General features: G+C 39.9%; 2 protein-coding genes across 2 annotated transcripts in view; one reads left to right on the top strand and one right to left on the bottom strand.

Moving 5' to 3' along the window:
- The window catches only part of Tacr1 (tachykinin receptor 1), a 212268-nt gene that overhangs the window by 96404 nt on the left and 88651 nt on the right, over positions 1–27213 (bottom strand). Inside the window, exon 2 of the mRNA XM_004844651.3 lies at positions 17054–17248. Within this exon, the coding sequence (XP_004844708.1) occupies positions 17054–17248 (195 nt within the window). The remainder of the gene's footprint in view (positions 1–17053; positions 17249–27213) is intronic.
- On the top strand, positions 1433–7840 carry LOC147829814 (uncharacterized). Its single transcript, XM_087204325.1, has 2 exons — positions 1433–1699; positions 6492–7840. Exon 2 carries the CDS (start codon positions 6533–6535, stop codon positions 7742–7744), a length of 1212 nt encoding a protein of 403 aa, XP_087060451.1. The 5' UTR covers positions 1433–1699; positions 6492–6532; the 3' UTR covers positions 7745–7840.

Below are 27213 nucleotides of genomic sequence, written 5' to 3'. Positions count from 1 at the left end.
ATCATATCCATTATTGGAATACAGTTTTTAAAATATTCTTTCATGAGCTACTGGTTTGAATCTTGACTTATTGTTAATCATTAGACCTCTTCTATGTTAATTATATTAATAGTTTGTCTCATAGATTGCATTTTCTCATTTTATCACTTGCAGATGTTTGAGCAGTTATGTAGTTGAGAAAAGAGATAGCAAAACTGAGTTATTTCAAAGAGGAACTCTGATGCACTGTGTGGGACCACACATGAACTTTCCTGAAAAACTGGAAAATGCAGAAAATTTTTATGGTTACTCAATATTTATTTCCAAGAAGTGCATCCAAGACTCTTCCCCCCTTTTGCAAATTACACTGAGAAGTACTGTGATTTCTTTTCCACTGACCTATGCTGTGTTTGCTTATTCTTTAGTCAGACACACTATAATATAAAGAATTACAGGTATACTAGTGATTATAATTTATAGATGCAAATCCCCCTCAATCAATCAATCAATCAATCAATCAATAAATGTATGTAGAAAAGTTTCCTGATGTAGTATAGATTAATAAACACATGTGCATATATATGTATCCATATCTGCGCCTGTATTTGTATCTGTAATTATATCTATATTCAAACCAGCAAAGCTCTTTCATATTGGCTTTTGCCTTGGGTGTTATTCTTTGGAAACCTCTATTCCATTTTAACTTATATGAAAGATGTTTTAAATTTGTGAAGGGAATCCAACTTTATGATTAACCTAGATTTTCTCCAGAATATGTCTTATGAATAACATTTCTATGGGATAGTGACAGGGCTAATAAATAGACAAATTCTGTGATCAAATAAATAAGTCTGGTAGGCATAAGGTTTAAGCAAAACTGTTGGATTTCTTCACCTCAAAACATCACAATGGAGACTGTTCATTGCAATATAGTTTTGAAGTGTAAAAAACACTAGGAGCAATCCAAATGTAAATCAGTATCATATTAGATGAGTGCATTACAATTTTTTTTTCATACAAAGGCTGTAAGGAAAAAAATGGAAGGGCTTGCTCTATATTGATGAGAAAGGATATCTAACATGAATTATCAGATAAAAGGAAGAATAGGAGAAAGGAAAGAAAATAAGAATATATGTTCATACTTTCTTAGATATCACAAAGAAACTTGGGAATGCACTTCAGGAACTAAGAGCAGTGATTATCCACAGAGCAGTAGGAGTATGAGGGGAGGAGAAGAGAGGGAGAGGTTCTCCTGTCTACCCTTTTACAAGTTCTGGTTTGTAAGCCCTGTGCGTATGTTGTAGGGGGCCCTGCCCCCCCCCGCTGGAAATCTTGAGTGCCTTTTATGGACATATCCGGGCCTGCTACAAATCTACCCGGCAACAAGGAAGTAGCCCCAGTACCCTCCTCTTGCTCCTCCCCTCTAGCCCTACAGTATATATGTTGTAACAGCTTCTGCAATAAACGAGACTTGATCAGAAACCTGTCTTGTCTCCATCTCTCGTGTCCCCTGTCCCCTCTCATCCTCGCTCCCCCTCTAGGGTCTCCGTTGACTTACCCGCGGGCCGGGACAAGTGGCGCCCAACGTGGGGCCAGAGAACGGGGGATCCAGTGAAGGACGCTGCTCAGGGGCCCTAAGATTAAGATTGAGGAACAAAGAGCATACTCGACATAGAAGAGGCTTGCGATTGACGTGGACCTGCCGTCTATTTGCACCTCGGTAAGTTGAGCAGCGATTATGGGACAGGGCATTAGTCAGCACGAACTGTTTGTGCAAGGTCTCAAGAAGACATTACAGGCACGAGGGGTAAAGGTTACAGTCAAACAATTGCTGAAATTTTTTGATTTTATTAAACATCTCTGTCCCTGGTTCCCTGCTGAGGGAACCATTGACGAAGAGAGATGGAAAAAGGTGGGGGAGGCTCTCCAGGATTATTATGCCACTTGCGGACCCGGGAAGGTCCCGATTGCGGCGTTCTCATATTGGAATTTGATTAATGATATTATTTCCCAAAAAGCAAGGGATCCACTGGTAGCTCAGGCTATACAGGTTGGGGAGGTAGCCCTCCGTAGTGGTGAGGAGCTGACACCCGCTGGTGACACTGACGCAGTTCCCCGGGACGCCAATATGGCGCCGGGACCCAGGCCAGTTAAGGCCACGCCTTCCTCGCCAGACGAGGAAGAGGACTTGATGTCCTTTGACAGTGATGATGATCCCGCCCCCGACGGACATAACGTTCCCTCGGACCAATCCCAAACGGCCGCGATCCCTGCCAAGCCCTATAAGGCAAAGCCTTGCCGGACCCCCGCTTCCTCTTCTTCCATCACTGCCTCTAAGGCAACCCCACCCTCGCGGGAGGTTCCGCCCCTATATCCCTCCCTTCAAGCCTATCGCTGCTTGCCTCCGCCCCCAGATCCACCCCAAAAGGACTCCGGAACTGACGAGTCTGTGGGGGAAGCATTGCGGGGCGGCTCTGGGTGCCCCCCTCCTTATATCCGTCCAGGCCCCAGCACTCCCGCTTTGGCCTATCCTGTTGTTGATCCCCAAAAGGAACTCCGGGACAAAATAGACTTTCTAAAAGAACAGATAAGGTTAGAAAAGGAACATCAAGAACTTATTACCCAGCTTGAGGGCTTAAGAACAGGCAAGGCTCATGGAAATGTCCCTAGAGAGGACACCCATAAGCCACGACCCCCCATTAGAGGGGCGACCCCCAGGGTGCCGTCCGGGTCAAAGGTACCCCAGAAATGGGAGTTCAGGCCCTTGCTACGGGAGTCTTTGGACCCTTACCTAAGGAGACCTTTGGCCTCGTAATAGGCCGAAGCAGCAGTACCATGAATGGACTGCTGGTTTACCCAGGAGTGATTGATAGTGACTACTCTGGGGAAATTAAAGTTATGGTTTCTTCCCCCAAAGTTATTAATACCATTCAATCAGACCAAAGGTTTGCCCAATTGTTACTCCTTCCCCTTCTCTCCACCTCTAATAAGGCTCTTAAAAACGCCCGAGGCAGCCAGGGTTTCGGCTCATCTGATGTCTACTGGTCGGAGGTACTTTCAGCACAAAAGCCTCTCATGACCTTGTGGTTAGATGGGAGACAGTTTTCTGGGTTGGTCGACACTGGTGCCGATGTAACTATCATAAAGGGAGAGGATTGGCCTCAGGCGTGGCCATTGAAGGACACCCTCACCCATCTCAAGGGTATAGGGCAGAGTCAAAATCCTAAACAAAGTGCCAAAGATCTGACCTGGAGGGACCAAGATGGTAATCAGGGCACCATTCAACCTTATATCATCTCAGGGTTACCCATTAATTTATGGGGGAGAGACCTATTATCACAAATGGGGATAATTATTTCCAGCCCCAATGAAATTGTCACTATGCAGATGTTTAAAAATGGGTACATTCCAGGAACAGGGCTGGGAAAACACCCTACTAGCCTTACTCACCCCATTGAGCCTGTCCCTCGGCCCCCTCGAGCAGGGTTGGGCCATTTTCCATAGGGGTCGCTGACACTCCTGCGGTCCATGCTGAAAAGATCACCTGGCTCTCGGATGATCCAGTGTGGGTCGATCAGTGGCCCCTCTCCAAGGAGAAGTTGTTAGCAGCTCAACAGCTGGTGCAGGAGCAGCTTCATGCTGGCCATATCATTCCTAGCCACTCCCCTTGGAATACTCCCATTTTTGTCATTAAAAAACGGTCGGGAAAATGGAGGCTCTTGCAAGATCTCAGAGCAGTTAATAAAACTATGGTACTCATGGGAGCTTTACAACCCGGGCCTCCCGCGTGGCAGGCGAGAATTCTCACCGGTAGCCATCCCCCTTGGATATTATAAGGTTATTATTGATTTAAAGGATTGTTTTTTCACCATTCCCTTACATCCTGCAGATCAAAAACGCTTCGCTTTTAGCCTCCCGGCGACCAATTTCTGCGCCCCAATGCAGCGCTTTCAATGGCTAGTGCTACCCCAAGGCATGGCCAATAGTCCCACCCTGTGCCAGTCATTTGTAGCCACAGCACTTCAATCCACCCGAGACAATTGGCCTCAAATGTATATTATCCATTACATGGATGATATTCTCGTGGCGGGACAATTGGGAAGTGAGGTTTTGGCTTGTTATGCTGACCTTCGGCGGGCCCTTGAATCTTGTGGCCTCCAGATTGCCCCTGATAAGGTTCAACTAAAAGACCCTTACAGTTACCTCGGATTTCAGATGAAGGGACGTCATATTTCCTCCCAGAAGCTCACCTTGCGGCTGGACGGTCTTAAAACTCTGAATGACTTCCAAAAACTGCTCGGAGATATTAATTGGCTTATGCCCTATTTAAAGCTCACTAAACATGACCTGAAGCCTCTCTATGATACCCTGCAAGGTGATAGCCACCCCACTTCGCCTCGGGAGCTCACTGCTGAGGGGCGCAAAGCCATTAGCACGGTAGAACAAGCCATTCAAAATCAGACAATTACCTTTGTAGATTATAACTCTCCTTTACAATATATCGTTTGCAGAACCTCTCTCTCCCCCACCGCTGTCTTTTGGCAAACCGCTCCCCTTTTATGGGTTCATCTCCCAGTTTCCCCTAAGCGGGCCTTTTACCCTTATTATGTTGCAGTTGCAGACCTGATTGTTCTAGGTAGAGACCATGGAAAGATGTACTTTGGAAAGGAACCTGATGTCATTATCCAACCCTACCTTAAAGATCAAATCGATTGGCTTATGCAGACTACCGATTCCTGGCCAATTGCTCTCGCTTCTTATTCAGGATCATTGGACAATCACTATCCTCCCAACAAACTCATTGACTTTGCTAACAGACATGACTTCATTTTCCCAAAGGTCACTTCTTGTTCTCCTCTGCCAGAAGCCCTATCCGTTTTTACAGATGGTTCTTCCACTGGGATGGCTGCCTATGTGTGGGACGATAACATTGCCCAGTTCCAAACCGCCCACTCTTCGGCCCAATTAACCGAGCTGCAAGCAGTTATAGCGGTCTTTTCTACATTCCCTGCCCGAGCTTTTAATCTTTTTACTGACAGTGCTTATATTGCTCAATCTGTCCCCTTATTGGAAACATGTGGATTGATCAAACTTGCTTCTCAGACTGGTGGTCTCTTCCTCCAATTACAAGATTTAATCAGAAAGAGATCCGAATCCTTTTTCATTGGACACCTTCGTGCCCACTCTAACTTACCTGGCCCACTCACACAGGGCAACCGCTTAGCAGACCTAGCTACAAGACCTCAAGTTTTGGCCTGTTCAATAAATACTGATGCCCCCATTCCAATTGACCAGGCACAAAAGGCACACCAACTGCATCATCTTAATGCTCACACGCTTCGCCTTATGTATAAGCTTACTAGAGAACAAGCTAGACAAATTGTTAAGGCCTGCCCTACGTGCACTCTACACCTTCCTACACCTCATCTGGGAGTTAATCCTCGTGGCTTGATTCCAAATGCCCTCTGGCAAATGGACATCACGCATTACCCTGAATTTGGAAATCTTAAATATATACATGTCAACATTGATACCTATAGTGGATTCATATTTGCCACCCTGCAGTCCGGGGAAGCTACTAAACATGTCATCGCTCATCTCCTCATTGCCTTCTCAGTACTTGGATGTCCACAACAAATTAAAACAGACAATGGTCCCGGCTATACCAGCTCTGGCTTCTCCAACTTTTGCAAACAATTTGAAATAACACATATAACGGGAATCCCATATAATCCTCAAGGACAAGGCATTATAGAAAGGGCTAATCTCACACTCAAAATTACTTTAGACAAAATAAAAAAGGGGGAATGGTACCCTACCAAGGGGTCTCCTAGAAACCTGATATCACATGCACTATTTATTCTTAACTTCTTAAATTTGGATGCCAAAGGTTCATCTGCAGCCAATCGTTTCTGGCAACCAGAGACGCAACGACAATTTGCTTCGGTGATGTGGAAAGACCCCCTGGACCACTCATGGCACGGGCCCGATCCTGTACTTATCTGGGGCCGAGGATCGGTGTGTATTTATTCCAAGGAAATGAAGTCAGCCAGATGGCTCCCAGAACGCCTAGTAAAACAAGTTGATGGGCGTGCTGATGATGCCGATGACCTGACGTTGTCCAATCCTGATCAGTTAACAATGGCGCCCACAATTTCAATTTAAAATGAGCAAGGATATAATTCAGCTTATCTAGTAATGTTTGGGTGCACCCTGATGTTCTACACTGTCTTACATGTTTGTCTAGTGTTTGTTGTTTGTGGTCATGTAATTGAGCTCAAAATGTTCTTTTCTCTTTAAGGGATATTCACCCATTGTTACATTGATGATGTTATTTTGTTAAAGATATGCTTTTCTCTTGGATCAAGGTATCACTGGAATTTATTAGATTAAAGTGATTTTTAGATGGGAACTCCCTTTGATGAATATAGAAGTGGCCACCCAGAAAATATTGTTCTGGTCTTAATTCCTCAAAGGGACTCCTTAGTGAAATTTATATCATGTGATCTTAGGGAACATCGTCATCATTTAAAGTTTGGACCTCCGGCGCACAATGAAGAGGGAACTCATGAAGGACATCTGGCTGAATGAACGATCCGAAAACAAGAATAGGATGAGCTGGAAATGCCTAGTTCCCCTGATGTTGCTGACCAGGGTATGGGTGGTGTCGCCTTCAGAAGGGTTAGACCACATGAAAAATATATGGATTCAGTTGGCAGGCTCGCTCAACTTGTCTGAGTTTTGTCTAAGTGCTGATGTAAACTTTCATTATATGTTGGGAAGTTGCCTCGTTCCTGTATGTACCCCATTGGAATCATTGCGGCCTTATACTCTGTTTAAAGATATCCCAGGAAAAAATCTCACATATGCAGATAGTTACAATTGGGGATCTGCTACTTGTCGCAGGCCCAAGAATGCTGTCAAATTATATTCACCTAAGGTAATTATGTCTAATAAGACCGAATGTGCTGTATACAGAAATTGTACAACTAAATGTCTGCAAGTTAAACGTTTGGAAAACATGTCCTGCCGTGTTGAACAAGAAATTATGTATAGTAATTGCCATGTCTCTTTGCCAATGGGTTGGTTTTACACTTGTGAAAGGGAAACTTTTAATTACATTCCGGCCAACTTGAGTGACACTCGTTGTTGCTTGAGTCGGTTGGCTGTGATATTACCAGACAGAACTGATTTGATTGTACCTAATCGAATTAGACGGTGGTCGCCGTATACCGCCCCGGGATGTAATGATGATGTGGGTCTATTGACTGATGCAGAAGTGTTAGTCATGATAGGGTCTTTTGTTGCTCTGCCATCCATCGGGGTGCACGCGGAAGCGGCAGTACGAAGATTAGCCTGTAAAGTGGTAAAAGGATTGAATGCCACCTCCACCGCCCTGGCGTTGATTAATCAAGAATTACAGGAACAAAGACAAGCTATTTTGGATAATCGAGCAGCAATAGATTATTTGTTGCTTTTTCATCACCAGGGCTGTGAAAAAATAAAAAATATGTGTTGTTTTAATTTGACTGACAATGGAGAAAAAATCGATGATACAATAAAACAATTGAAAGACCTGGCTAATAAGGTGCACAATGAGGATGGCGGAGACCTATTTAAATGGTTGACCTCATGGCTACCCAACCTACAATGGGTAAAACAATTGTTTCTTGCCATTGCAATTGTATGTGTTTGTCTGTTATTGTCATGCTGCTGCATACAATGGATACCAATGCTTATACGTAGAAATCGCTTTGATTTTTAGATAAAAGGTTCAGGCTGATATGATTTAAAAGCCTTGTATTCCCCTTTGTATTTTAACCTATGTTAATCTTAGTAACTAAAATGTCCTCGGATAGTTCTGATTTTGTAAGGTTGTGATTTCCCCTGGAGCTATAGTGGAGACAAAGATGTACGTCAAAATCAGCGGTAAATTACTGTCAGGATGTTGGCTGGACATACGCTACATGGGCCGATTCCATCTCTGCCACGGCGTAAAATTCTCGCCCCACCTGGTGAGCGGGCTGGCAAGCCAATGACGGGCAACTGAGCAAGCGTGCCATGCAATGAGAGAGCCCTCGTGTGCCGCCTAAGACAGGTGCCAGAGCCTTGATTCTCTGGTTAACCGATGACGGGTAAGGTGCACGGTGCAGACACGTATGTTGCTCTGACCCAAGACAGGCTCAGCCCCCGCAGGCTTGATTCTCCTGACGCTTTTCTAAAAAATAATTTTAAAAGGGAGGACCTGTAGGGGGCCCTGCCCCCCCCCGCTGGAAATCTTGAGTGCCTTTTATGGACATATCCGGGCCTGCTACAAATCTACCCGGCAACAAGGAAGTAGCCCCAGTACCCTCCTCTTGCTCCTCCCCTCTAGCCCTACAGTATATATGTTGTAACAGCTTCTGCAATAAACGAGACTTGATCAGAAACCTGTCTTGTCTCCATCTCTCGTGTCCCCTGTCCCCTCTCATCCTCGCTCCCCCTCTAGGGTCTCCGTTGACTTACCCGCGGGCCGGGACAGTATGTTACTTATGAAGATAAACTAAAAGTATTTCTTTAAAAAGAAGCTTCAAGGTGAGTGTAGTGGTCCATGCCTGTAATCCCAGCATTTGGGAGGCTGAAGCAGGAAGATAGCAAGTTTGAATCTTCCCCAGGGGAATTTAGAGACCCTGTCTCACAATAAAAAAGAGAAAGGGCTGGAGATGTTGCTCAGTGTAAAGGCTCTTGGTTCAACACCCAGTTCTGTAATCAACCAATAATAAAAAAATTAAAAAGAGCTTCAGTATACTTATGGGCTTCAAAATACTAATGCATATTTGGGTTCTCCAAGTGGGGGGTGGTGGTAGATTATGCAGTTATCTACAAACTCATTTACGTGCAGAATCATGCAATATTTTGGGTTATCTGGGTTTCAGAGGTTTATGGAATTATCTTTGTGCATTTTACAATTTGTCTTTATCATATACTAAGCATAACATTTTAAATTCTTGAGTTGCTGTGTGTGTATGTGTGTGTGTGAGAGAGAGAAAGAGAAAGAGAGGGAAAGAGAGAGAATGATTTCTAGTATCTGGAGGAGCAAGAGCATTTTCTCATTATTTTTCACTAAATTGCTTCTCTTGCTCATATTGTTTTTGAGACAGGGTCTTGCTTTGTAGTTCAGGCTGGCTCTGAACTCACTGTGTAGCCCAGGGTGTCCTCAAACTCATGGCATCTCCTGCCTCAGCCTCCCGAGTGCTGGGATTACAGGCGTGCACCACCACGCCTGGTAATATTTTGTTAAAATATTTGATATATTTATTTTTTAAATTATTCACTTTTCAACCATCTAAACATACTCTTGGAAATAGTTTGAGAAGAACTAACATCTTTATGGGATTATATAAAGATAGAATGGAGACTGTTTCCTATGTGCCCTCACGTACTTTGAGTTTTGAATCATACAAAACTTGTTTTTCAAATATTCTTTTACATAATTTCCTTAAGTCCAAAATAGCATACTTTTATTTTTCACATAAACACTACTTATTAATTATTCTAAGTGTTCTTTTGTTTCTGCTGGAAAGGATATCTATTATTCATTTTATTTTGTCAAGCATTATTACTGACATAAGCTTCTTTTTAAAGTTAGAGATATTACATTAAATATATTACATTTGGCATTTATTGAGAAGAATATATGATACTTCCCTTTGACCAATTAATTTGATGAAATATGATAATAGATTTCCTGATAATTTACTAATCTTATTTATTGGAGAAAGTCATGCTTAAAAACAAAGTGTTTCTTTTTTAATCGATTTTTGAATATTTTGGTGACTGTTTTAATTGGGATGTTTGTGTCTATATTTTTAAATGGAGTTGGTCTGAATGTTTGTTTGTGGAGCTTTCTTTGTCAGCTGTTTATGTTTGTGTTATATCAAATCTAAATGAGAAAGATCTCCATATTGAGCTCTAGAAGAGCTTAAGACATCTGGCAAAATTACCCCACTTAAATTTTGATCCCAGTGTCTTTTATAGATGTAATTGTTGATCAGTATTTTCATCATGCCCCTCTCAAAATTGTATCAATTTGATTATATATGATTTTGTACAAAATCACCCATTTTTATTTTATAGCCACTTATGCTCTCTGGGCTGTTTGTGCTTTCTCCTTTTCAGTCTGAGAACAGCTGCCTCCAGAAGTTGATTGCAGCTGCCCAAAGGAATCTCAGATTTGTGGTCCCATCCTGAGTCTGGCAGGTCCACACCTGCCCCTCCAAATCAGAGGCTGCTGATGGGTTTCACTCACAGCAGCAACGGGGGCTGCCTCCTTTTGGGGGCATATCTGTACAGTATCTGCCAGAAACATAGTGAAGTTCTCACCTTTGAATAGCAACCTTCCTAGTTTCTGCAGTAATGTTGTCTTTCTTTCCTTTCTTCTTTTTCTTTCCAAATTTTGATTTTCTTTACTTCATTTACTTTAATCTCTTTGTGGAAGTCAAGATTCAGGGCATGTTTTTATACTACCAAAGTTCCCTTCAATGTCAGTGCTCTCTTTTGGTTTAACTGCTTTTCATCAACATCAGTGACAATACTGAGGGCCCTGGGCTACATTTATAAATGTAGTGGGTGTCAGAGGAGGAGATGAATCACAATAGCCAGCATAAACAATCAATCCTGGACACACAAATATTTGAAATCCTTTTGGTCTAGGCCTGGAGCAACTTGGAAGAAATCTACATTTCTTTCTTTTTTAATTTGTGAAATAATTGTGAAGGTAGAAAATTTGAGAAGTAATGCTGCAGGTGTATTTTCTAATACTTTATTGTTCTCCTTCCCTGTCTGTAAGCAGATTTTCAACTATTTTTATTATTGCTAATGAAAATAAAAATAAAAATATAAAATTTTTAGCTGCTTTCTGACAATTGTTTATAACAAACAAAAGAAAAAATATGGAAAATATTTACAATGCCTTACTTTTATAGTCTTCTGTTACAATTGGTACTTACAGAGACTTCTATTATAGTTTCCTCACTATCTCTGGATAATTAGTCATGTATGATGCTGTTTTCTAATATAACCTCCATAACCTCCTTTCCCATTACTTTTGGGAGTATTTGGAATCCAGAATAGGCATGTCTTACTACTTGCTAAAACTCTACCACAAAGTTATGTACATAAAAGTTTAATTAACAGAAAATGACATATGACCAATATTAATAAATTATTCAGGGAAGCTGAAATTCCCCAGGCTGTATAAAGCTCATTTTGTTTGGATGTCTTTCATTTTTCATTCTCATTACAAACTTTTTTCTTGGCCCTGGTTGTAGGTCTTCTGAAGAAGAAAGTTTGGCTCATTCATCTCCCTCATTCTCAAGGACATTGCCCTGTTACCTCTGGGACCACTGCCCCTTTGCAGCCCATGCAGCGTCTGCTAGTGACCTTAGCTCTGATTAACCTTGAAAGCTACAGCATGATTCTCATAGTCTTAATAGAAGAGGGGAAGGAGAATGTATTTTGCAAAGCTGGAATTTTCTTCTTCATTCTCTCATCTTCCTTTCTCTGTGCTTTTTTCTCCACCAGCAAGAGTCACTTTTGGTCACACACAAGCTCTTTCTTCATCACCTATCAGACAACTCCACCTTAGAAGGATTTACTGGGTAGTGCCACCATTTTGCTACAGCAGCCATGGCTGGTAATTTTGGCAGGACTCAATTACTAATTATGGCAATATGGCATTAATGAGGAGCCCAAGTCCCCATTTTCATGAATGTTATATGGTTAGTATAATTTTTTATCTCTGCAGATTGGAAACATAAATAAAGAATGGCAGAGAAAACAGAGCCAGTTCTCCCAGGGATATAAAGATAGAGCTAGAAGCAGCTTGCTTTGAAGTTTGGTATTTTATCTGAACATAGAGTTAAAAGAACCTACTGGAACAATCAGTTTTCAAACAAGGGTGTTCGTTAACAATCTCTCTCATCATGTAGGAATATGTTTAATGACAGGAAATCATTTATGACATGGTGAATGAGTAAACTATAAACTATATGTACAAATGGCTAATAAATTATGAGATGTTCCAGTCCATTCCTAGTAAGAGAAATAGAAACTTTAGTTATAACGAGATGCCATTTTTTCTCCTCAGATGGGCAAATATCTAAAAACTTCATAATATACACTTTGTTGCTGAGACTGTAGAGAACTAGGCCCTCTTACACATTGCTGTTTGAAATGAAATTTAGTATAATTCTGTATGGAGGGCAAAAACCAAAATGACATATTCCCCTTTTTGGAATTTATGCTATAGATAACATTGCAAGATAGGTGTAAAAATTATTAATGGTCACATTCTATAATAGCAAAAGGTTGGAGACAATCCATAGTCCACCAGTTAGTGAGTGCTAAAATAATATTCTACATCAAAAAAAATGGAATGCTGTGTAGCTGAAATAAGAATAGAGAAGATCTTATGAGTGAATACAGAAACGTCTTCAGGACATACTGTTAAGTTAAAACAAGAGAACAGCATGTACAATATGCTATGTTCTGTATTGCAATGAGGGAAAAAATCTGCATTTGTGTTGGCTTCCATATATGTGCCACTTGAAAAGAAACTAAGAACAGTATTTAATTGGAAAAATAGTAACCAAAATGTTAGTAAATAATGAGAATATGAGTGATTAAAGAAGTCATGGGAATTTTCATTATATTCTATAGCATGCTCATATTTTTAAATGCAAAATAAATTTATAAATTACTTTCCAGAAAGGTGAATCAAGTGCCTCTGCAGATTTCTGTGATCTCGAGGAATCTGCCTATAAACATAACAGCAGCAAGGGATGTGAGCCCTGGCTGTATGCGCTCTGTTCTTGGGCTTAATATTTGCCACATCTCTCCGGGGCCAAGCATTTACCTTATTCTTCCTTATACCAGTTGGGAAAATTCTGGATGAACTGATGCACAGGAGTCAGCAGGCAAAGTGCAAAAGGTCAAGTTTTTGTCAGGATGGGGTAAGGGCTGCGCATGTGTTACTTACTCATAGATAAGTTCCTAGGAAAAGTTTCATCCCAAGAAAAGACCACACATCAGAAGACAGTTTGTTCTGGAAGAATTTGGGGGATTATCCAAATGCTAGCTTGTGAAAACTAAAGGCTTTGTATAGTATTTAAGTTGACAAAATGAAATATATATTCCAGAGTATGTGAGTCAAATTATCTGGTATCATGAATAATTTTTAAGCAAACATTTGTGCTACAATCTCTAAGCTGAAGAAATATAACCATACCACCCTCTCAGAGCATCCTAAGTATCCCTTCCTGGTCATATCACTTTTCCTCCCTTGAGAGGGAGGAGAACTATGGTCCTCTCTTCCATGGTGACACTTCCTTGCTTACATTTGTAGTTTTGTCACCTACTTATGTATTTCAAAAATGTCATTTCATTTTGTTTTTTCTAGAGCTTTATTTATAATAGCCATGAGTGTGTGCAGAGCTACATTTTATTAGCCATATACTATTCTATTACATGGTTGTACCACAATTTTTTGTCGATTCTATGTTGATGAACATCTGAAATATTTCCAGTTTAGGGCATTAAGGATATTAGTGATATGAGGAGTATGGTAGATGTATTTGAATGCAAATGTGCATGAATTTCTCTAGGTAAATTCTCGAGGTAATTTAGCTCTGAGTTACAGGCTTCTTATAGCTCTTCCTTTTCTAGATACTGTAAAAGTATTTTCTAATGTGCTTGACATCATCACCAAAAGCTTGAAACATTTAGTTTTGTCAGACTTCTTTTGCTAGTCTAATGGTGTGTAGAAAGGTCTCACTGTAGTTTTAATTTGCATTTTGCTGGTGACAAATACAGTTATGTGACTCTTCCTATGATCATTTATGTGTGTGTGGGTGTGTGAGTGTGTGTGTGTGTGTGTTAGGTGCATGATTTTGCCTATTCTTTTATTGGATGTCCTGACTTTCATAATACTTCATTTAATTCATGTATTAATGAAGAATTTGAATGATGAATGATCAGGATTGGAGGCTTACTATATGACCAGAAGGCATTTGTAGTAATCTATGAATTTTCACAAAATGCTTTTATGTAATAAGCTGGCACAAATTATCCATCAGACAAATTGAGCCCAAGACCTACCAGTCATTTACTTGTGGATTCAGATGAATGAGTGAAGCTAGCATCAATAGTTAACATTCACCAGACCTTACCACATGCAGGATATTGGGCTGAGCACTTTGATAATCATTAGCTCTAAAAGACAAGAATATAATTGGCTTAGACATGGTAAAATTTACATTCCCTAAAAACATAGCACAATGCATTGTGAAAAATACTAACAAAAAGAAAATACAGTTGAATAAAGTTTTTCTATGTACTTCACCTATGTTTATATCACAGGCAATATGTGAATGGCAAGTATAGACTCTTTGGAATTACTATTGTATCAATGAACAAGTTATATGTTTTGAATGGATAGAACGTGCTCATGAGCCAGACTTGTTTTTTTTTTTTTTTGGTACCAGGGATCGAACTTGGGTCCTTGTGCTTGCAAGGCAGGCGGTGGAACCACTGAGCTAAATCCCTGGCCCAAGACTTGTTTTTTAGGTTAGGTTAATAAAATAAACACTGTTAGGTCTCAAAGGGATTTTTGTAGTCATTAATAATTGTAGACTACCAAAATGTTCAAAAATATTGTTATTGGGTTTTAGAGTGCTTGAGTTTCCTTTTAGAGGTGGTTTCCAGGTTCTTTCCGTCCTGAACAAAGGATTGGTCAGGACAAACACAAATGATAGTAAGGTTTTATTTATTTATTTATTTATTTATTTATTTATTTATTTATGGTATCAAGGAGGATTGAACTCAGGACCTTGTGCTTGCCAGGCAGGCACAGTGCCACTGAGCTAAATCCCTGGCCCAAGGTTTTATATTTATTAAAGGAAGGAAAAGAAGCGGGCCCTGCTGAGGGTATTTGGGCCAAGTAAAAGCAGGAAAATAAGTATGCTCTATAGGACAAGAGCAAGCTCCTATGAGGGAGCACAGCAGTGAACAGCTCAAGTGGACTGCCCTTTTTGTATCACCCACTCTTCAGGGTGATGTCAGGTCTAGGGCATCCTATCAAAAACCTGTGTGAAGTCCACGTGCAGGGCTTAGGGAACTGTTCTGCCCACAAGTCCTGGGATTTTGTAATTAACAGGTTATGCCTACTTCCTTAGCCAGTTTTGCTATTCTCTACTCTCCTGCCTCATTATGACTCCAAACATCAGTATTTCCTGGCTAAAACCCCAGAGATCTTTGGGAAAACAAATCTATTTCCAAGTTAAACTTTGAATTTGTTATAAGACAAAAGAGTGATGAATATTTTAAGATGAAAATTGTAGAAAGCTGATCAGACTTTGAAAAGTCTGAGATCATGAGAACTAAGAACAGAGCCACAGGCCATATTATCTATGGAGGATTCTGAAGCAATTTATGTAAGGAATTTTAATTCAGAGGTGTTTTATTTTTCCCCTTTTGAGGAAAGCTTCTGGCTTGATCATGTTTACAGATCCTGTTCAACTTGTAAAACTGTGTTTTTTCTCTCTCTGAGATCTTGTTCAGGCTTGTAGTTTTACTTGGAAGAATAATTTTCAATGACTCCTTCTAGGTTGAGCATTAATCCCCCCACTGCTTGATCGATTAAACCCCACTGTCTGTGTCTGGAAGGCGATGTCTGAGCTTTATGTATTGCTTCCTGGCAAGCCACATTTCCATACTCCAAGGAACAGATGTGGCAGTATAACTCTGTGTGTGACAGACAGACTCTCAGATTATCAAATCTTGGAGGCATGACAGGTATAGTGTCTCATTTTAACATTTAATAAATTTAAATGCTACGCAATTATACTGTTATCCAATTAATTTGGTTCACAACTTTTGGATGGCATTTAATAACTTACGAGGTGAGAATATGTGATTTCATTTTATCTTCATAACAATTGTTCATAGGAAGTAGAGCTTTATTATCTTCATTTAGTAAGGAGAAGAGACTGTGATCCTTTCCCAGGGTCGCATGGCTTGTGGCAATCTAATAATTAAAACTCAGATTATCTGACTCTAACATTACAGTTGTTTTATGATTCACATAATAAACCCAAGATTGGGGAATTATAGAAGACTTGCAGAAAGACCCATTTTATCCATGTGCTGAGTCTAGAAAACTAGAGGTAATATAAATGTCACTTGAGCAGAACAAAGTAAAGAATAAGCCATTTCAGTGTTGCTGCTAGGATAAGAAGTATTAGAGAAAATTGTCAAGATACTTTGAAAAGCCCTCATTGTGACCAGCTCCTCTTTGGAAGATAAGCAGGCCTGCCCCTTAGGTGTTTTGTAACTCCTAAGGTCTTAGTGCACTGGCCTTGTGTCACCATGCATTTCACATGTATTGTCTTATTTTTTACACTAAAAAATACTGGAAGGTAGGTGTTTTCGCCAAAGGCAGAATCTGAGATAAAGATTTAAGTTCAAGTACCTTATTTGAGAGAAGAAAGATTGTAGGGAGGAGGGCAGTGGTACAGGGAAGGGATGGTGGCTCATCACACTTATGCTGTGGAACTAGCTACCCTGGGCTTCTGGAGCTGAATCTCAGGAAGAAACTTGAACACTGTGTAAAGCACAAACCCAAGAGACATGCCCCTCCTGAGACACTTTGCAGGTGGACAGAGTGGCTATCTGTGATTTAAGACAAACGTCCCAGGAGAAAAACTGCAGATACTGGCAGGGAAATATTTTGCCAAGGGCCTTCCTGAAGGACAGGCAGTCAGAGGATCTCTGACTGGGGCAGAGGATCTCCTCCAATAGAGTGCAGGTCTCACAGTTCTTGATTCTCTTTCAAAGCCCAGAATAATAATTAAGGTATAATAATCTCCTGATAACTGTGGACACATCAACCTGATATCAGGGTGGGTGTGGAGAAATGCTTAGAAATACACTTTAAATCCTAACTGATGGAGACTATGGAAAGAAAGCAGGAACAAGAAAGGGCAAGGAAGGCCCTTGCCACACAGCAGCTTCCAAACAGGGATAAGTTTCTACTCACACTTTCTCATAAATCTTGTCAGGATGCTCAGGCCACTCGATCATGCACACGACTCGGCCAGGCATGGTCTCGGTGGTTGAGTAGTAGCCCTGGGGGAAGGCCAGCAGGAGGGCCAGGACCCAGATAACACAAATGACCACTCTGGTGGCTGTGGATGATAGCCGGGGCTGCAGGGGGTGGATGATGGCCATGTACCTGGAACAGAGAGGAAAGGACAGTGTTCTGATTTGGCTATATTTTAATTCCTAATGACTTTTGCAACTATTTTCTGAATGCTTTTTCATACTTTATCCTCATGCTTTATAATTGATGACGTATATTGCTCAAATCAATAATAAAAGTCTGTCAGCTTTTAAAAAAATATTTGAGAACCCAACCAGCAGCTTTTCAGGAGATACATTTTTATTTTTGAGGTGCTCGTGCTGGGGACATCATAGCTAGGTACAGGTCAGGAGCTTATGGTGGAACTTATAAATGCATTCAATACAGAGACTCTCTTTCATCCTTTTGGGGTGAAAGAGTTGGTGATAGTAACACAGTCATGTGCCCCAAAATGAGATTTGGGTCTCAGACAGACTACATATATGATGGTGGTACCAAGAAATATTGTAGTCAGCTAAGTTAGCTGGATATATTACAGACAGGGCTGAGACCTCCAGTGAGTCAATGGGGGAAAAATTGAGGACCATTACTGAAGGCCAAGATTCAAAAAAGAGGAACCACTATGCTCACATACTTCCCCTAGGGATGAACAGCAGATATTGATATTCTAAATAGGCATCAATCACCTTGGGTGGGGACCAAAACCTCCCTAGCCCATTCCTTCCTGAAATCCTTATATGTTCTTTGTACTCTTGCTACATGACTAGCTTCCCCATTTGATCTGCATTTAATCAGTAGTACCTAAGCAACTACACTTGTTGTAATCTTATTGGTTGATCATAGTTTTGTCCCATCTTGTGATTTCCCATTGGACCAATATTACCTAAGTGACCATACTTGTAATCTTATTAGTTGACTGTAGTTTTGTCCCACCTTGTACTCACCTCACCTAGTGGTTTTGCTCCAAAAAACACCTTTGAGAAATGGAGTGGGAAAGCAGCCCAATCTCCAGACCCCCTTCTTTCTCTCTTAGACAGAAGCTGTCTTTCTCTCAATAAGTTCTTCCTACTCTTAATCTCCATTGTTCCTAGAATTCATTTTTCAGTTTTAGAGAACACAAACTCAGCATGTCTGAACATCTAGCAGGTGAGAGTTATAATATTTCCCTTATATTATTTGGATTATTTGGATTATTTGGAGGTCTTATATCATTCATAGATCATATGCCCTGTATCAGAAATATATTAGTAATGACATTTTAGCCATCCTAGTTTGTATTAAGTATGTTCTAGAATGTCAGCACAACAGTAGTATCACCTAATGAATTTTTTAAAACATGAACCTATCATTAAATGGCATATAACCAGTCATTTTCAGTCTTCGTGTGGCATTATAAAAGGTTACTAATCCTACATCTGTTCATATGATTTTGGGGGACATGAATGATTTTATGTGATGAAATAGTGGCCGGAAGCAGAAACCTCATAGTTCATGGAAAAATCTTTATCGCCTCTTTGAACATTAAAGGGTCATAGTGGGTTTAACTAAACATGCTCTGTGAGGAGAAAGACAGTCTCTGTCTGATGAGGCAGACACACCTGAGAATGAGAAAGACCAGGCTGGATGAAGACTTGCAGGAAGGAAATAAACGACATTTTAAAAAATATATTATTTTATTTGTACATTTTAGGTATACATTATAATGACATTCATCATTGGAAATATGCACCTTTACATAATTTCTTTTGGTTCTTATTTTTCCCCATTTCCCTGCCCTCCCTTCAACCCCTCCATCACTCTGTATTTACAAAGACTTTGTTTCCGTTTTTACATTTTCTCATATTAATTTAATTCCCTTCTTTCCTTTCCCCTATCCTTCCCACTTCCTTTTCCCCTTTACCCCTTTCCTTCCTATTGCACATTATCTACTATACATTTTAATCCTTATTTACACATTCAGTTTCTCACAGTAGAGAAACCATTCAGTATTTACACATGTCCAATTAATTTTACTTAAGAGTATGGCCTCAATGTGCATCCACTTAGCTATAAATGTCTCTAATTTCTCATTTTTTATGGCTGAGTACTACTCCATTTTATTAAAAAAACACATTTTCTTTATCCAGTCTCCATTTGATGGGCAATTGGGCTGCTTCCAAGTTTTAGCTATTACAAATTGTGCTGCTATGAACATGGGTGCACATAGATCACTGTGGTATGATTCTTTTAATTCTTTGGGGAAGATACCCAGCAGGGGAATACCTGGGTCAAAGTACTATTTCTCTGAGGCATATCCATAATGATTTCCACAGTGATTGTACCAGTCTACACTCCTACCAGCAGTGGAGCAGTGTTCCTCTTTCCCCACAGCCCTGCCAGCATTTGTTATTGGTTGATTTCATGATAGCAACCATTCTTTCTGGAGTGAGGTGGAATCTCAGCGTTGTTTTTCTTTGCATCTCTCAAATGACCAGTGATGTTGAACATTTTGTCATATGTTTATTTGCCATTTCTACTTCTTTGTCTTAGAAATGTCTGTTTATTTCAGTTGCCCATTTTTGGATTGGGTCTTTAAATTTGGGAGGTCTGATTTTTTTAAGACCTTTATAGATTCGAGATAGTAGACCTCTGTCTGAGGAATAGCAGGTGAAAATTTTTTCCCATATTGTGGGATGTCTCTTCACACTGCTGGTGGTTTCTCTTGCTGTGCAGAAGCTTTTTAATAAGAAGAGATCCCACTTGTTGATTGTTTGTGCTAGTTCACGGGCAACTGAGGTTTTGTTCATAAAATCTTTTCCTACACCAATGTCTTCAAAAGTTCTACCTAACTTCTGTTGCAGCCAGTTCAACATTTCTATTTTAATATTTAGATCTTTAATCCATTTCAATTTTAGTTTAGTGCATGGTGAGAGATATAGGTCTAATTTTAAACTTTGACAAGTTGCAACTCAACTTTTCCAGCACCATTTATTAAAGAGGCTATCTTTCCTCCAGTGAGGGTGTTTGGCTCCGTTGTCGAAGATGAGGTGGCTGAGTGTGTCTGGAGTTGTTTGGGCATATTCTAATCTGTTCCACTGGTCCTCAAGTCTGTTTCTTTGCCAATACCATGCTGTTTTTATCATAGTAGGTTTTCAGTATAGCTTCTAGTTGGGGATTGTGATACCCCCTGCCATGTCTCTGTTACCTAGAATTGCTTTTGCTATTCTGGGTCTCTTCTTGTTCCAAATGAATTTTTGCATGGTTTTCTCAAGGTCCATGAAGTATGCTGCTGGGATTTTAATTGGGACTGCATTGAATCTATGTAGCAGTTTTGGAAGTATGGCCATTTTCACTATGTTGATTCTTCCTTCCCAGGAGCAAGGGATGTCTTTCCATTTTCTGATATCCCCTTCAATCTCTCTTTTCAGAGTTCTATAGTTTTCAGAAAAGAGGTCTCTGATTTCTTTTGTTAGGTTGGTTCCTAGGTATTTCAGTTTTTTGGATGCTATTGTGAAAGGAATTGTTTGCCCTATTTCTGTCTCAGTGAGTCTGTTGTTTCTGTAGAGGAAAGCTATTGATTTTTGTGTCTTGACATTGTATCCAGCTACTCTACTGAATTTGGTTAAGTCTAGAAGACTTTTGGTGGAGTTCTTGGGGTCTTCTATATAGAGTATCATGTCATCTGCAAATAATGACAATTTGACTTCATTTTCTGTCTTTATTCCTTTTACTTCTTTCTCTTGTCTAATTGCTGTGGCTAATGTTTCCAAAACTATATTGAACAATAGTGGTGATAGTGGACATTCTTGACTTGTTCCTGATTTTAGTGTGAAGGATTTCAGTTTTTGACTATTTAGTATGATACTGGTTGTTGGTTTTTCAGAGAGGGCTTTTATCAGATTGAGGTAGAGACCATCTATTCCACTTGTTTGTAGGTTTTTTTCCATCATAAATGTGTGCTGTATTTTATCAAATGCTTTTTCTGCATCTATTGAGATGATCATATGGTTTTTGTCCTTGGCTCTACTGATGTAGTGTATTACATTGATTGATTTGTGTATGTTGAACCATCCCTGCATCCCTGGGATGAATCCCACTTGATCAGGATGCATGATCTTCTTGATGATTTTCTGCATTCTATTTGCCAGTATCCTATTAAGGATTTTTGCATCTATGTTCATTAGTGATATTGGCCTATAGTTCTCTTTTTGGGTTGGGTTTTTCTCTTTTTTGGGGATCATGGTGATCCTTGCTTCCTAGAATGAATTGAGGAGTATTGCTTCCCTTTCAATTTCATTGAGGAATTTAAAACTAGTGGCAGTAGTTCCTCTCTAAATATCTTGTAGAATTCAATACTGAAGCTATCATGACCCGGGCTTTTCTTAGTTGGTAAGTTTTTAATTACATTTTCAATTTCATTGATTGATATTGGGTGTTTTAGAATTTTTAGGTCTGCTTCGTTTAACTTTGGTAATTCATACATATCTAGGAATCTGTCCATTTCTTCTGTGTTTTCCATCTTATTGGTGTATAGGTTCTCAAAGTAGGTATTGATGATCCTCTGGATTTCTGCTGGGTCCATTGTAATTTCACTCTTTTCATTCCTAATTGCATGGATTTGGGCCCTTTCTTTCCTTTTTCTGATAAGGTTGGCTACGGGTTTGTCAATTTTTTTTATTCTTTTGAATAACCAACTCTTGGCTTCATTGATTTTCAGTATCGTTGTCTTAGCCTCCATTGCATTGATTTCTGCTCTGATCTTTATCATTTCCTCCCTTGTATGAGTTTTGAGTTTGTCCCACTCTTCCTTTTTTAGAAGGTTGAGGTTCAGCATCAGGTTGTCTAATTGGGCTTGCTCTTTTTTCCTAATATGAGTATTCACTGCTATGAATTTCCCTCCTAAGACTGCTTTCATTGTGTTCCATAGATTCTGATATGTTGTCTTGTCATTGTCATTTAATTGTAGGAACTCTCTGATTCCTTCTTTAATTTTCTCTGTGACCCGTTGGTTATTCAGAAGTGTGTTATTCAATTTCCATGTGTTTATGAAGTTTTTGTTGTTTCTTTTGCTATTGATCTTCAATTTCATTGCACTATGGTCTGATAATATACAAGGGATAACTTCAAATCCTTTGCATTTACTTAAACATGTTCTATGTGTGAGTATGTGGTCTATTTTTGAGAATGACCCATGTGCAGCTGAGAAGAATGTGTATTCTGATTTTGTGGGGTGGAAGACTTTGTAAACATTTGTTAAGTTCTTTGTTCAAGAGTTTGATTGAGTTCTAGTATTTCATTACTTAGTTTTTGTCTAGTTGATCTATCTATTTCTTAACTTTGTTTTTTTGTACCAGGGATCGAACTTGGGACTTTGTGCTTGCATGGCAGGTGCTGGAACCACTGAGCTAAATCCCTAGGTGATCTATTTGTTTGTGACAGTGGGGTATTGTGGTATCCCACTACTATTGTATTAGTGTATATATGACTTTCCATGTCCATTAGTATTTTTTTAATATATTTGGCTGCACTAGTGTTTGGTGGATATATTTTTATGTTTGTCATCTCTTCCTGTTGGATTGTTCCCTTTACTAGGATGTAGTGTCCTTCTTTGTCTCTCTTAATCAGTGTTGATTTGAAATCCACTTGATCTACAAAGTGGATAGCTACTCCTGCCTTTTTTTGTGTTCCTGTCACATGCAGTATTGTTTTCCGCCCTTTAACTTTCAGTCTATGAGTTTCTTTTTAAATTGTGTTTCTTGTATGCAGCATATTGTTGGATCTTGCTTCTTGACCCATTCTACCAGTCTATTTATTTTGATTGGTGAATTGAGACCATTAATATTGGTGGTTATAATTGATACGTATTGACTTATCATTGTCATGACTTTTTCTTTTTGTTGGATTCTCCCCCTTTGCATTTAATTTCTTTTTGCACCTGACAGATTTGTTCTGCTGTGTTTCCTGGGGTTGTCATCCTTATTGTCTTTTCCTAGGATATTGTCTAAAATCTTTTGGAGTGCTGGTTTGGTATTCATGAAGCTCCTAAGGTTCTCTTTGTTATGAAAATATCTTATTTCTCCATCAATTTTGAAAGATAGTTTTGCAGAGTACATCGATCTGGGTTGGAGGCTTTTTCCTCTAGGGCTTGGAATACCTCACTCCAAGCTCTTCTTGCCTTGAGGGTTTGCATTAAGAAGTCTGCTGTGATTCTGATGGGCTTCCCTCTGTATGTGATTTGTTTCTTTTCTCTAACTTTGTTCTTCTGTTGGGTTTCTGGAATCTTAACAATTACATGCCTGTGGATAGATTTTTTTTGATCATGGCTAGTTGTGGAGTCCTATATGCCTCACTTACCTGTATGTCAAGTTCTTTTCCCCTGCTTGGGAAGTTTTCTGCCATCCCTTCTGTGAACAGTTTTTTTTATATCATTTGCACTCTCTCCTGTTTCTTCATTGACTCCAATTAGTCTTATGTTATTCTTCTTTGCATCATCAAGCAGTTGCTGGATTGATTTCTCATGGTCCCTTACAATTTTGAAGCAATTTTTCTTTTCCTGTTCACTAATTGCAATCTTATCTTCTATATCTGAAATTGTGTCCTCATATTGGCTCATTCTGCTGTGTAGACTTTCAATGGAGCTTTTAATCTCCTGAAAATCTGTTTGGATCTGTTTTATGGATTCCATTTGTTTCCTATGTTGGGATTCCATCATGTTCCTCAGCTCCTCTCTACATCTATTAATCCTGTCTTGCACTATGGGCACAATCTTTGCTGTTATCTGAGAAATTATTTCTGATTTCATTTTTTCCAAATCCTCTTTTGTTGCCAATTCAGGGAGTCCAGGTGGTTGATTATTAAAGTGTTCCATCTCGTTTCCCTTTGGGGTTGCTGTAGGTGATCTGGAAATCTGGTTTTGATACTTGTTTACGTGTCTTCTCATTTTGACCATTGTGTATGTGGGGGTGGAGTGAGGTGTGGGGGGTGGGCTGTGTGTGTGCTGCTGGCACCGGTGTGGCTCAGCCTCCTCTGTGCTGGGAGCAGTGGTGTGGCATCCCAGAAGCCTCCTGTGCACTGCAAGCTGTGGTTATGGCAGCTTGGAAACCTCCTCCATGCTGAGAGTGGTGGTAGAGCACCCTGGAAACCTCCTCTGAGCTGGGAGCCATGAATGACAATTTTGAGACTGGAGTCATTCCTGTGTCCCCCTTGCTCCTGGGACCTGGACTAAATGGCATTGTCTGAATGAGTGGTTCCATGTGCTTGAACATATATACAGCCTCCAAAATGCTGTAGAGATTTGAAGAATAACAAATATTGTAATGAATATTTTCTATCAGTTATAAGCACATCAATTCTGCCTCTTCCATTTTAAGATACTTCCCTGCATGTATTTTTGCAAAGTTTATAAATTCATCTCTTATGTATATATATGTATATGTGTGTGTGTGTATGTGTGTGTATATATATATATATATATATATATATATATATATATATATGTATGTTTAGCATAGGGATGATATTTTATACAGCCCCTGGGGTTTAAATATTATTTTACAATATCTCAGAATCACACACTTGATTCTTTGACATGCACGTAATTCTGCCCTCCATGGGACAGAATGGTCAATGGAAACTTCAAAAAGTCTGCAGAGAAGTAGTACAGCTGTCAGCTGGCTCCATATAATTCCACATAATTCTTTCACTGTATTCTTTAGACTGTATCACCACTGGGCAAGAACTGGGGCCAAGTTTACATGTAAAGTGATTTCATTTAGCATACACTCAACAAATTTTGACTGGGCACCTGCTGCACCTGGACTGGAGTTTCCTTCTGGACTATGAGCATCTTTTTTCTCCAGGGAAGCAAGGTGCACCAATAAGCAGCCACAAAACTTGACAGGAAGATAAGTGACCTTAAGTGCTAATCTGATCAGCACCTGAGGGCTTTAGGGAAGCAGTAGAGGTAATCAAGTCTTGGCCTGGCAGGTGGTCTATTGGAGAGGCTTAAAGAGGTGTTCTCAGCTGGATTTGGGGTAACCTGCTGAGCATCCTGCTTCAAGGGCAGGAAGCATTTAGACTTTTGAGCCTTTTCTTTCCTCTGGGTTAGGATTAGATCTGACTTCCTTGTAAGGAAGCTTTGTCTTGCTGAAATCTTTCCTGAGCATCCTTTTATCATTCTCAACTTTATAATTCCTTGCTTTGCATTTTTGTGCTAGAGAGCTGGGTTTTCCTTCTCTGGTTCTTTTAGAGCATTGATACTGAAAGTGGTATGTGGAGACTGGGTATTATAGGGATACTTCTGGTCAGCCTTTAAATACACAATCAGAAGTCATACTAACTCTCAGGAAAGAACTCCAACATATCTTTTCCTTGGCCTCTTTTGCAAAGTAGGAAGGTAGTCTTAAAGTTAGGAGAGTAGATTAAGGAAAGGACTTGGCGAAGATATGGGGGTGCATGGCGAGCAGTAAATCTTTTCATATATTTCCTTGATTGAGTTGTTGGCAATGAAGCCTGTCATTCAAGTGCCACCTGAATGATATCAACAAGATGAAGAGAATTCTCAAGGTGTTGTGAATTGAGTCTGGCATGTTTAGGTTACCACAAAAGTCTGTAGGTACTGCCAGTAGTCATAAGGCTCAGTAAACCCTAGGGAAGGAGATTTGAAACATCACAGACTAGACGATGATGTTTCATCTCTGGGGTAGTCTTCTGAAAAGAATCCTAATAGATCTTGATTTCTCTCCTGGACCTGTGTCATCCTTGTTACATGACAATGATGGAGACTTAGTTTCCTTTCTAGCTATGGGATGGTGGTAAGTAGAGGCATCCTAGAATCAGAGCCAATAGATTTATGCCTGCAAAACCACTATCTTTACCTTTTTTCAGTTGAGTGAATGAAGGGCTGGACATGGAAGGTCAGGGCTAGAATCTCTTTGGATGTTACATTAAAATTGTAGAGGGCTGGGGATTTAGCTCAGTGGTTCCACCACCTGCTTTGCAAGTGCAAGGACCTGAGTTCGATCTCCGGTACCAAAAAAATTAAAAAATAAATAAAAAAAATTGTAGATTGCATCATTCCCTAAAGGCAAGATATTCTTCCCCTCCAAAGCAGGACAGGCAGCCATGAAGGTGCCATATTTCACCTCTGTCATGGCTTAGATTAAGAATATTCTTCAAAGGCATCATGCACTGATAGCAGGGCTTTTGGAAGGTGATTGAATTATGGGGCCAATATAGCTGACTTACTGGTAGAAGGTGGGGTCTGGTTGGAAGGGGTGTGGCCAGGAAGGGTATACGATCTCTCCCTTCCTAGATACTTATTACTCTCTTGGCTTCCTGGCTGTCATGATGTGATGTCATGATGCAGCTTTCTTCTGCCCAGGCCCTTCTACTATGCTTGTCTGTGTTTAAGCCTGGTGGACATGGATGGAAATTCTGAAACTGTGAGCCAAAATACTACACCTTTAAATTGTGGGTGGTGGATATTTGTCCCATCAATGAGGAAAATGAGTAAGACAACCTCCGTCACCATTCAGGCTTCTACTGTAACTGGTGACTGTGCATTCCCAGACTTCAAAAGAGCTTGAAGAAGATGCACGGGGGAGAAAGTAGTAATTACATTGCCCTCTTTTAATATTATCTCCAATGCAAGATTTTAATTTGTTTCTAACTTGGGATAATGCTCAGTCTGAAATAAACAAATCCTAATATCATCCTCATACCCAAATTGGTGATACACTACTTCAAATCTAATATGATTGTGCTTAAGGGGGATTGAATCAGTATATTGGTGCCATAGTTCCAAACAGGTGACAGAAAGCCATACTTTATCTTTACTGCAAAAATTGCAATTTGAGAACCCATTTCAGTTAACTATCTGCCATTCTTTGAGTGTCAGAGCCATTTCACTGACAGATGAAAATATTACACATATAAAGCCAGAGAATAAAAATAATTTGACTTTAAAAATGTATACATTTTCATTTGTTCAAAACAGAGTCATTTATAAATCTCCTTTTCTTCCCCCTTCTCTTTCTTCTTTCCTTTTTTTTTTCTCTCTCTTGCAACACTCAATTCTG

This window comes from Heterocephalus glaber, unplaced genomic scaffold (genome assembly GCF_053883595.1).
Source record: "Heterocephalus glaber isolate CG9 unplaced genomic scaffold, H.glaber_assembly_v1.0 deba00000470, whole genome shotgun sequence".
In the NCBI taxonomy this organism is placed as follows: domain Eukaryota; kingdom Metazoa; phylum Chordata; class Mammalia; order Rodentia; family Bathyergidae; genus Heterocephalus; species Heterocephalus glaber.
Note: the sequence above shows the minus strand (reverse complement) of the source record. Positions and strands in the feature narration are given on the sequence as shown.

Coding starts and splice junctions, on each gene's coding strand:
- LOC147829814 (XM_087204325.1), top strand. CDS start 6,533: ATGAAGAGGGAACTCATGAAGGACATCTGGCTGAATGAACGATCCGAA.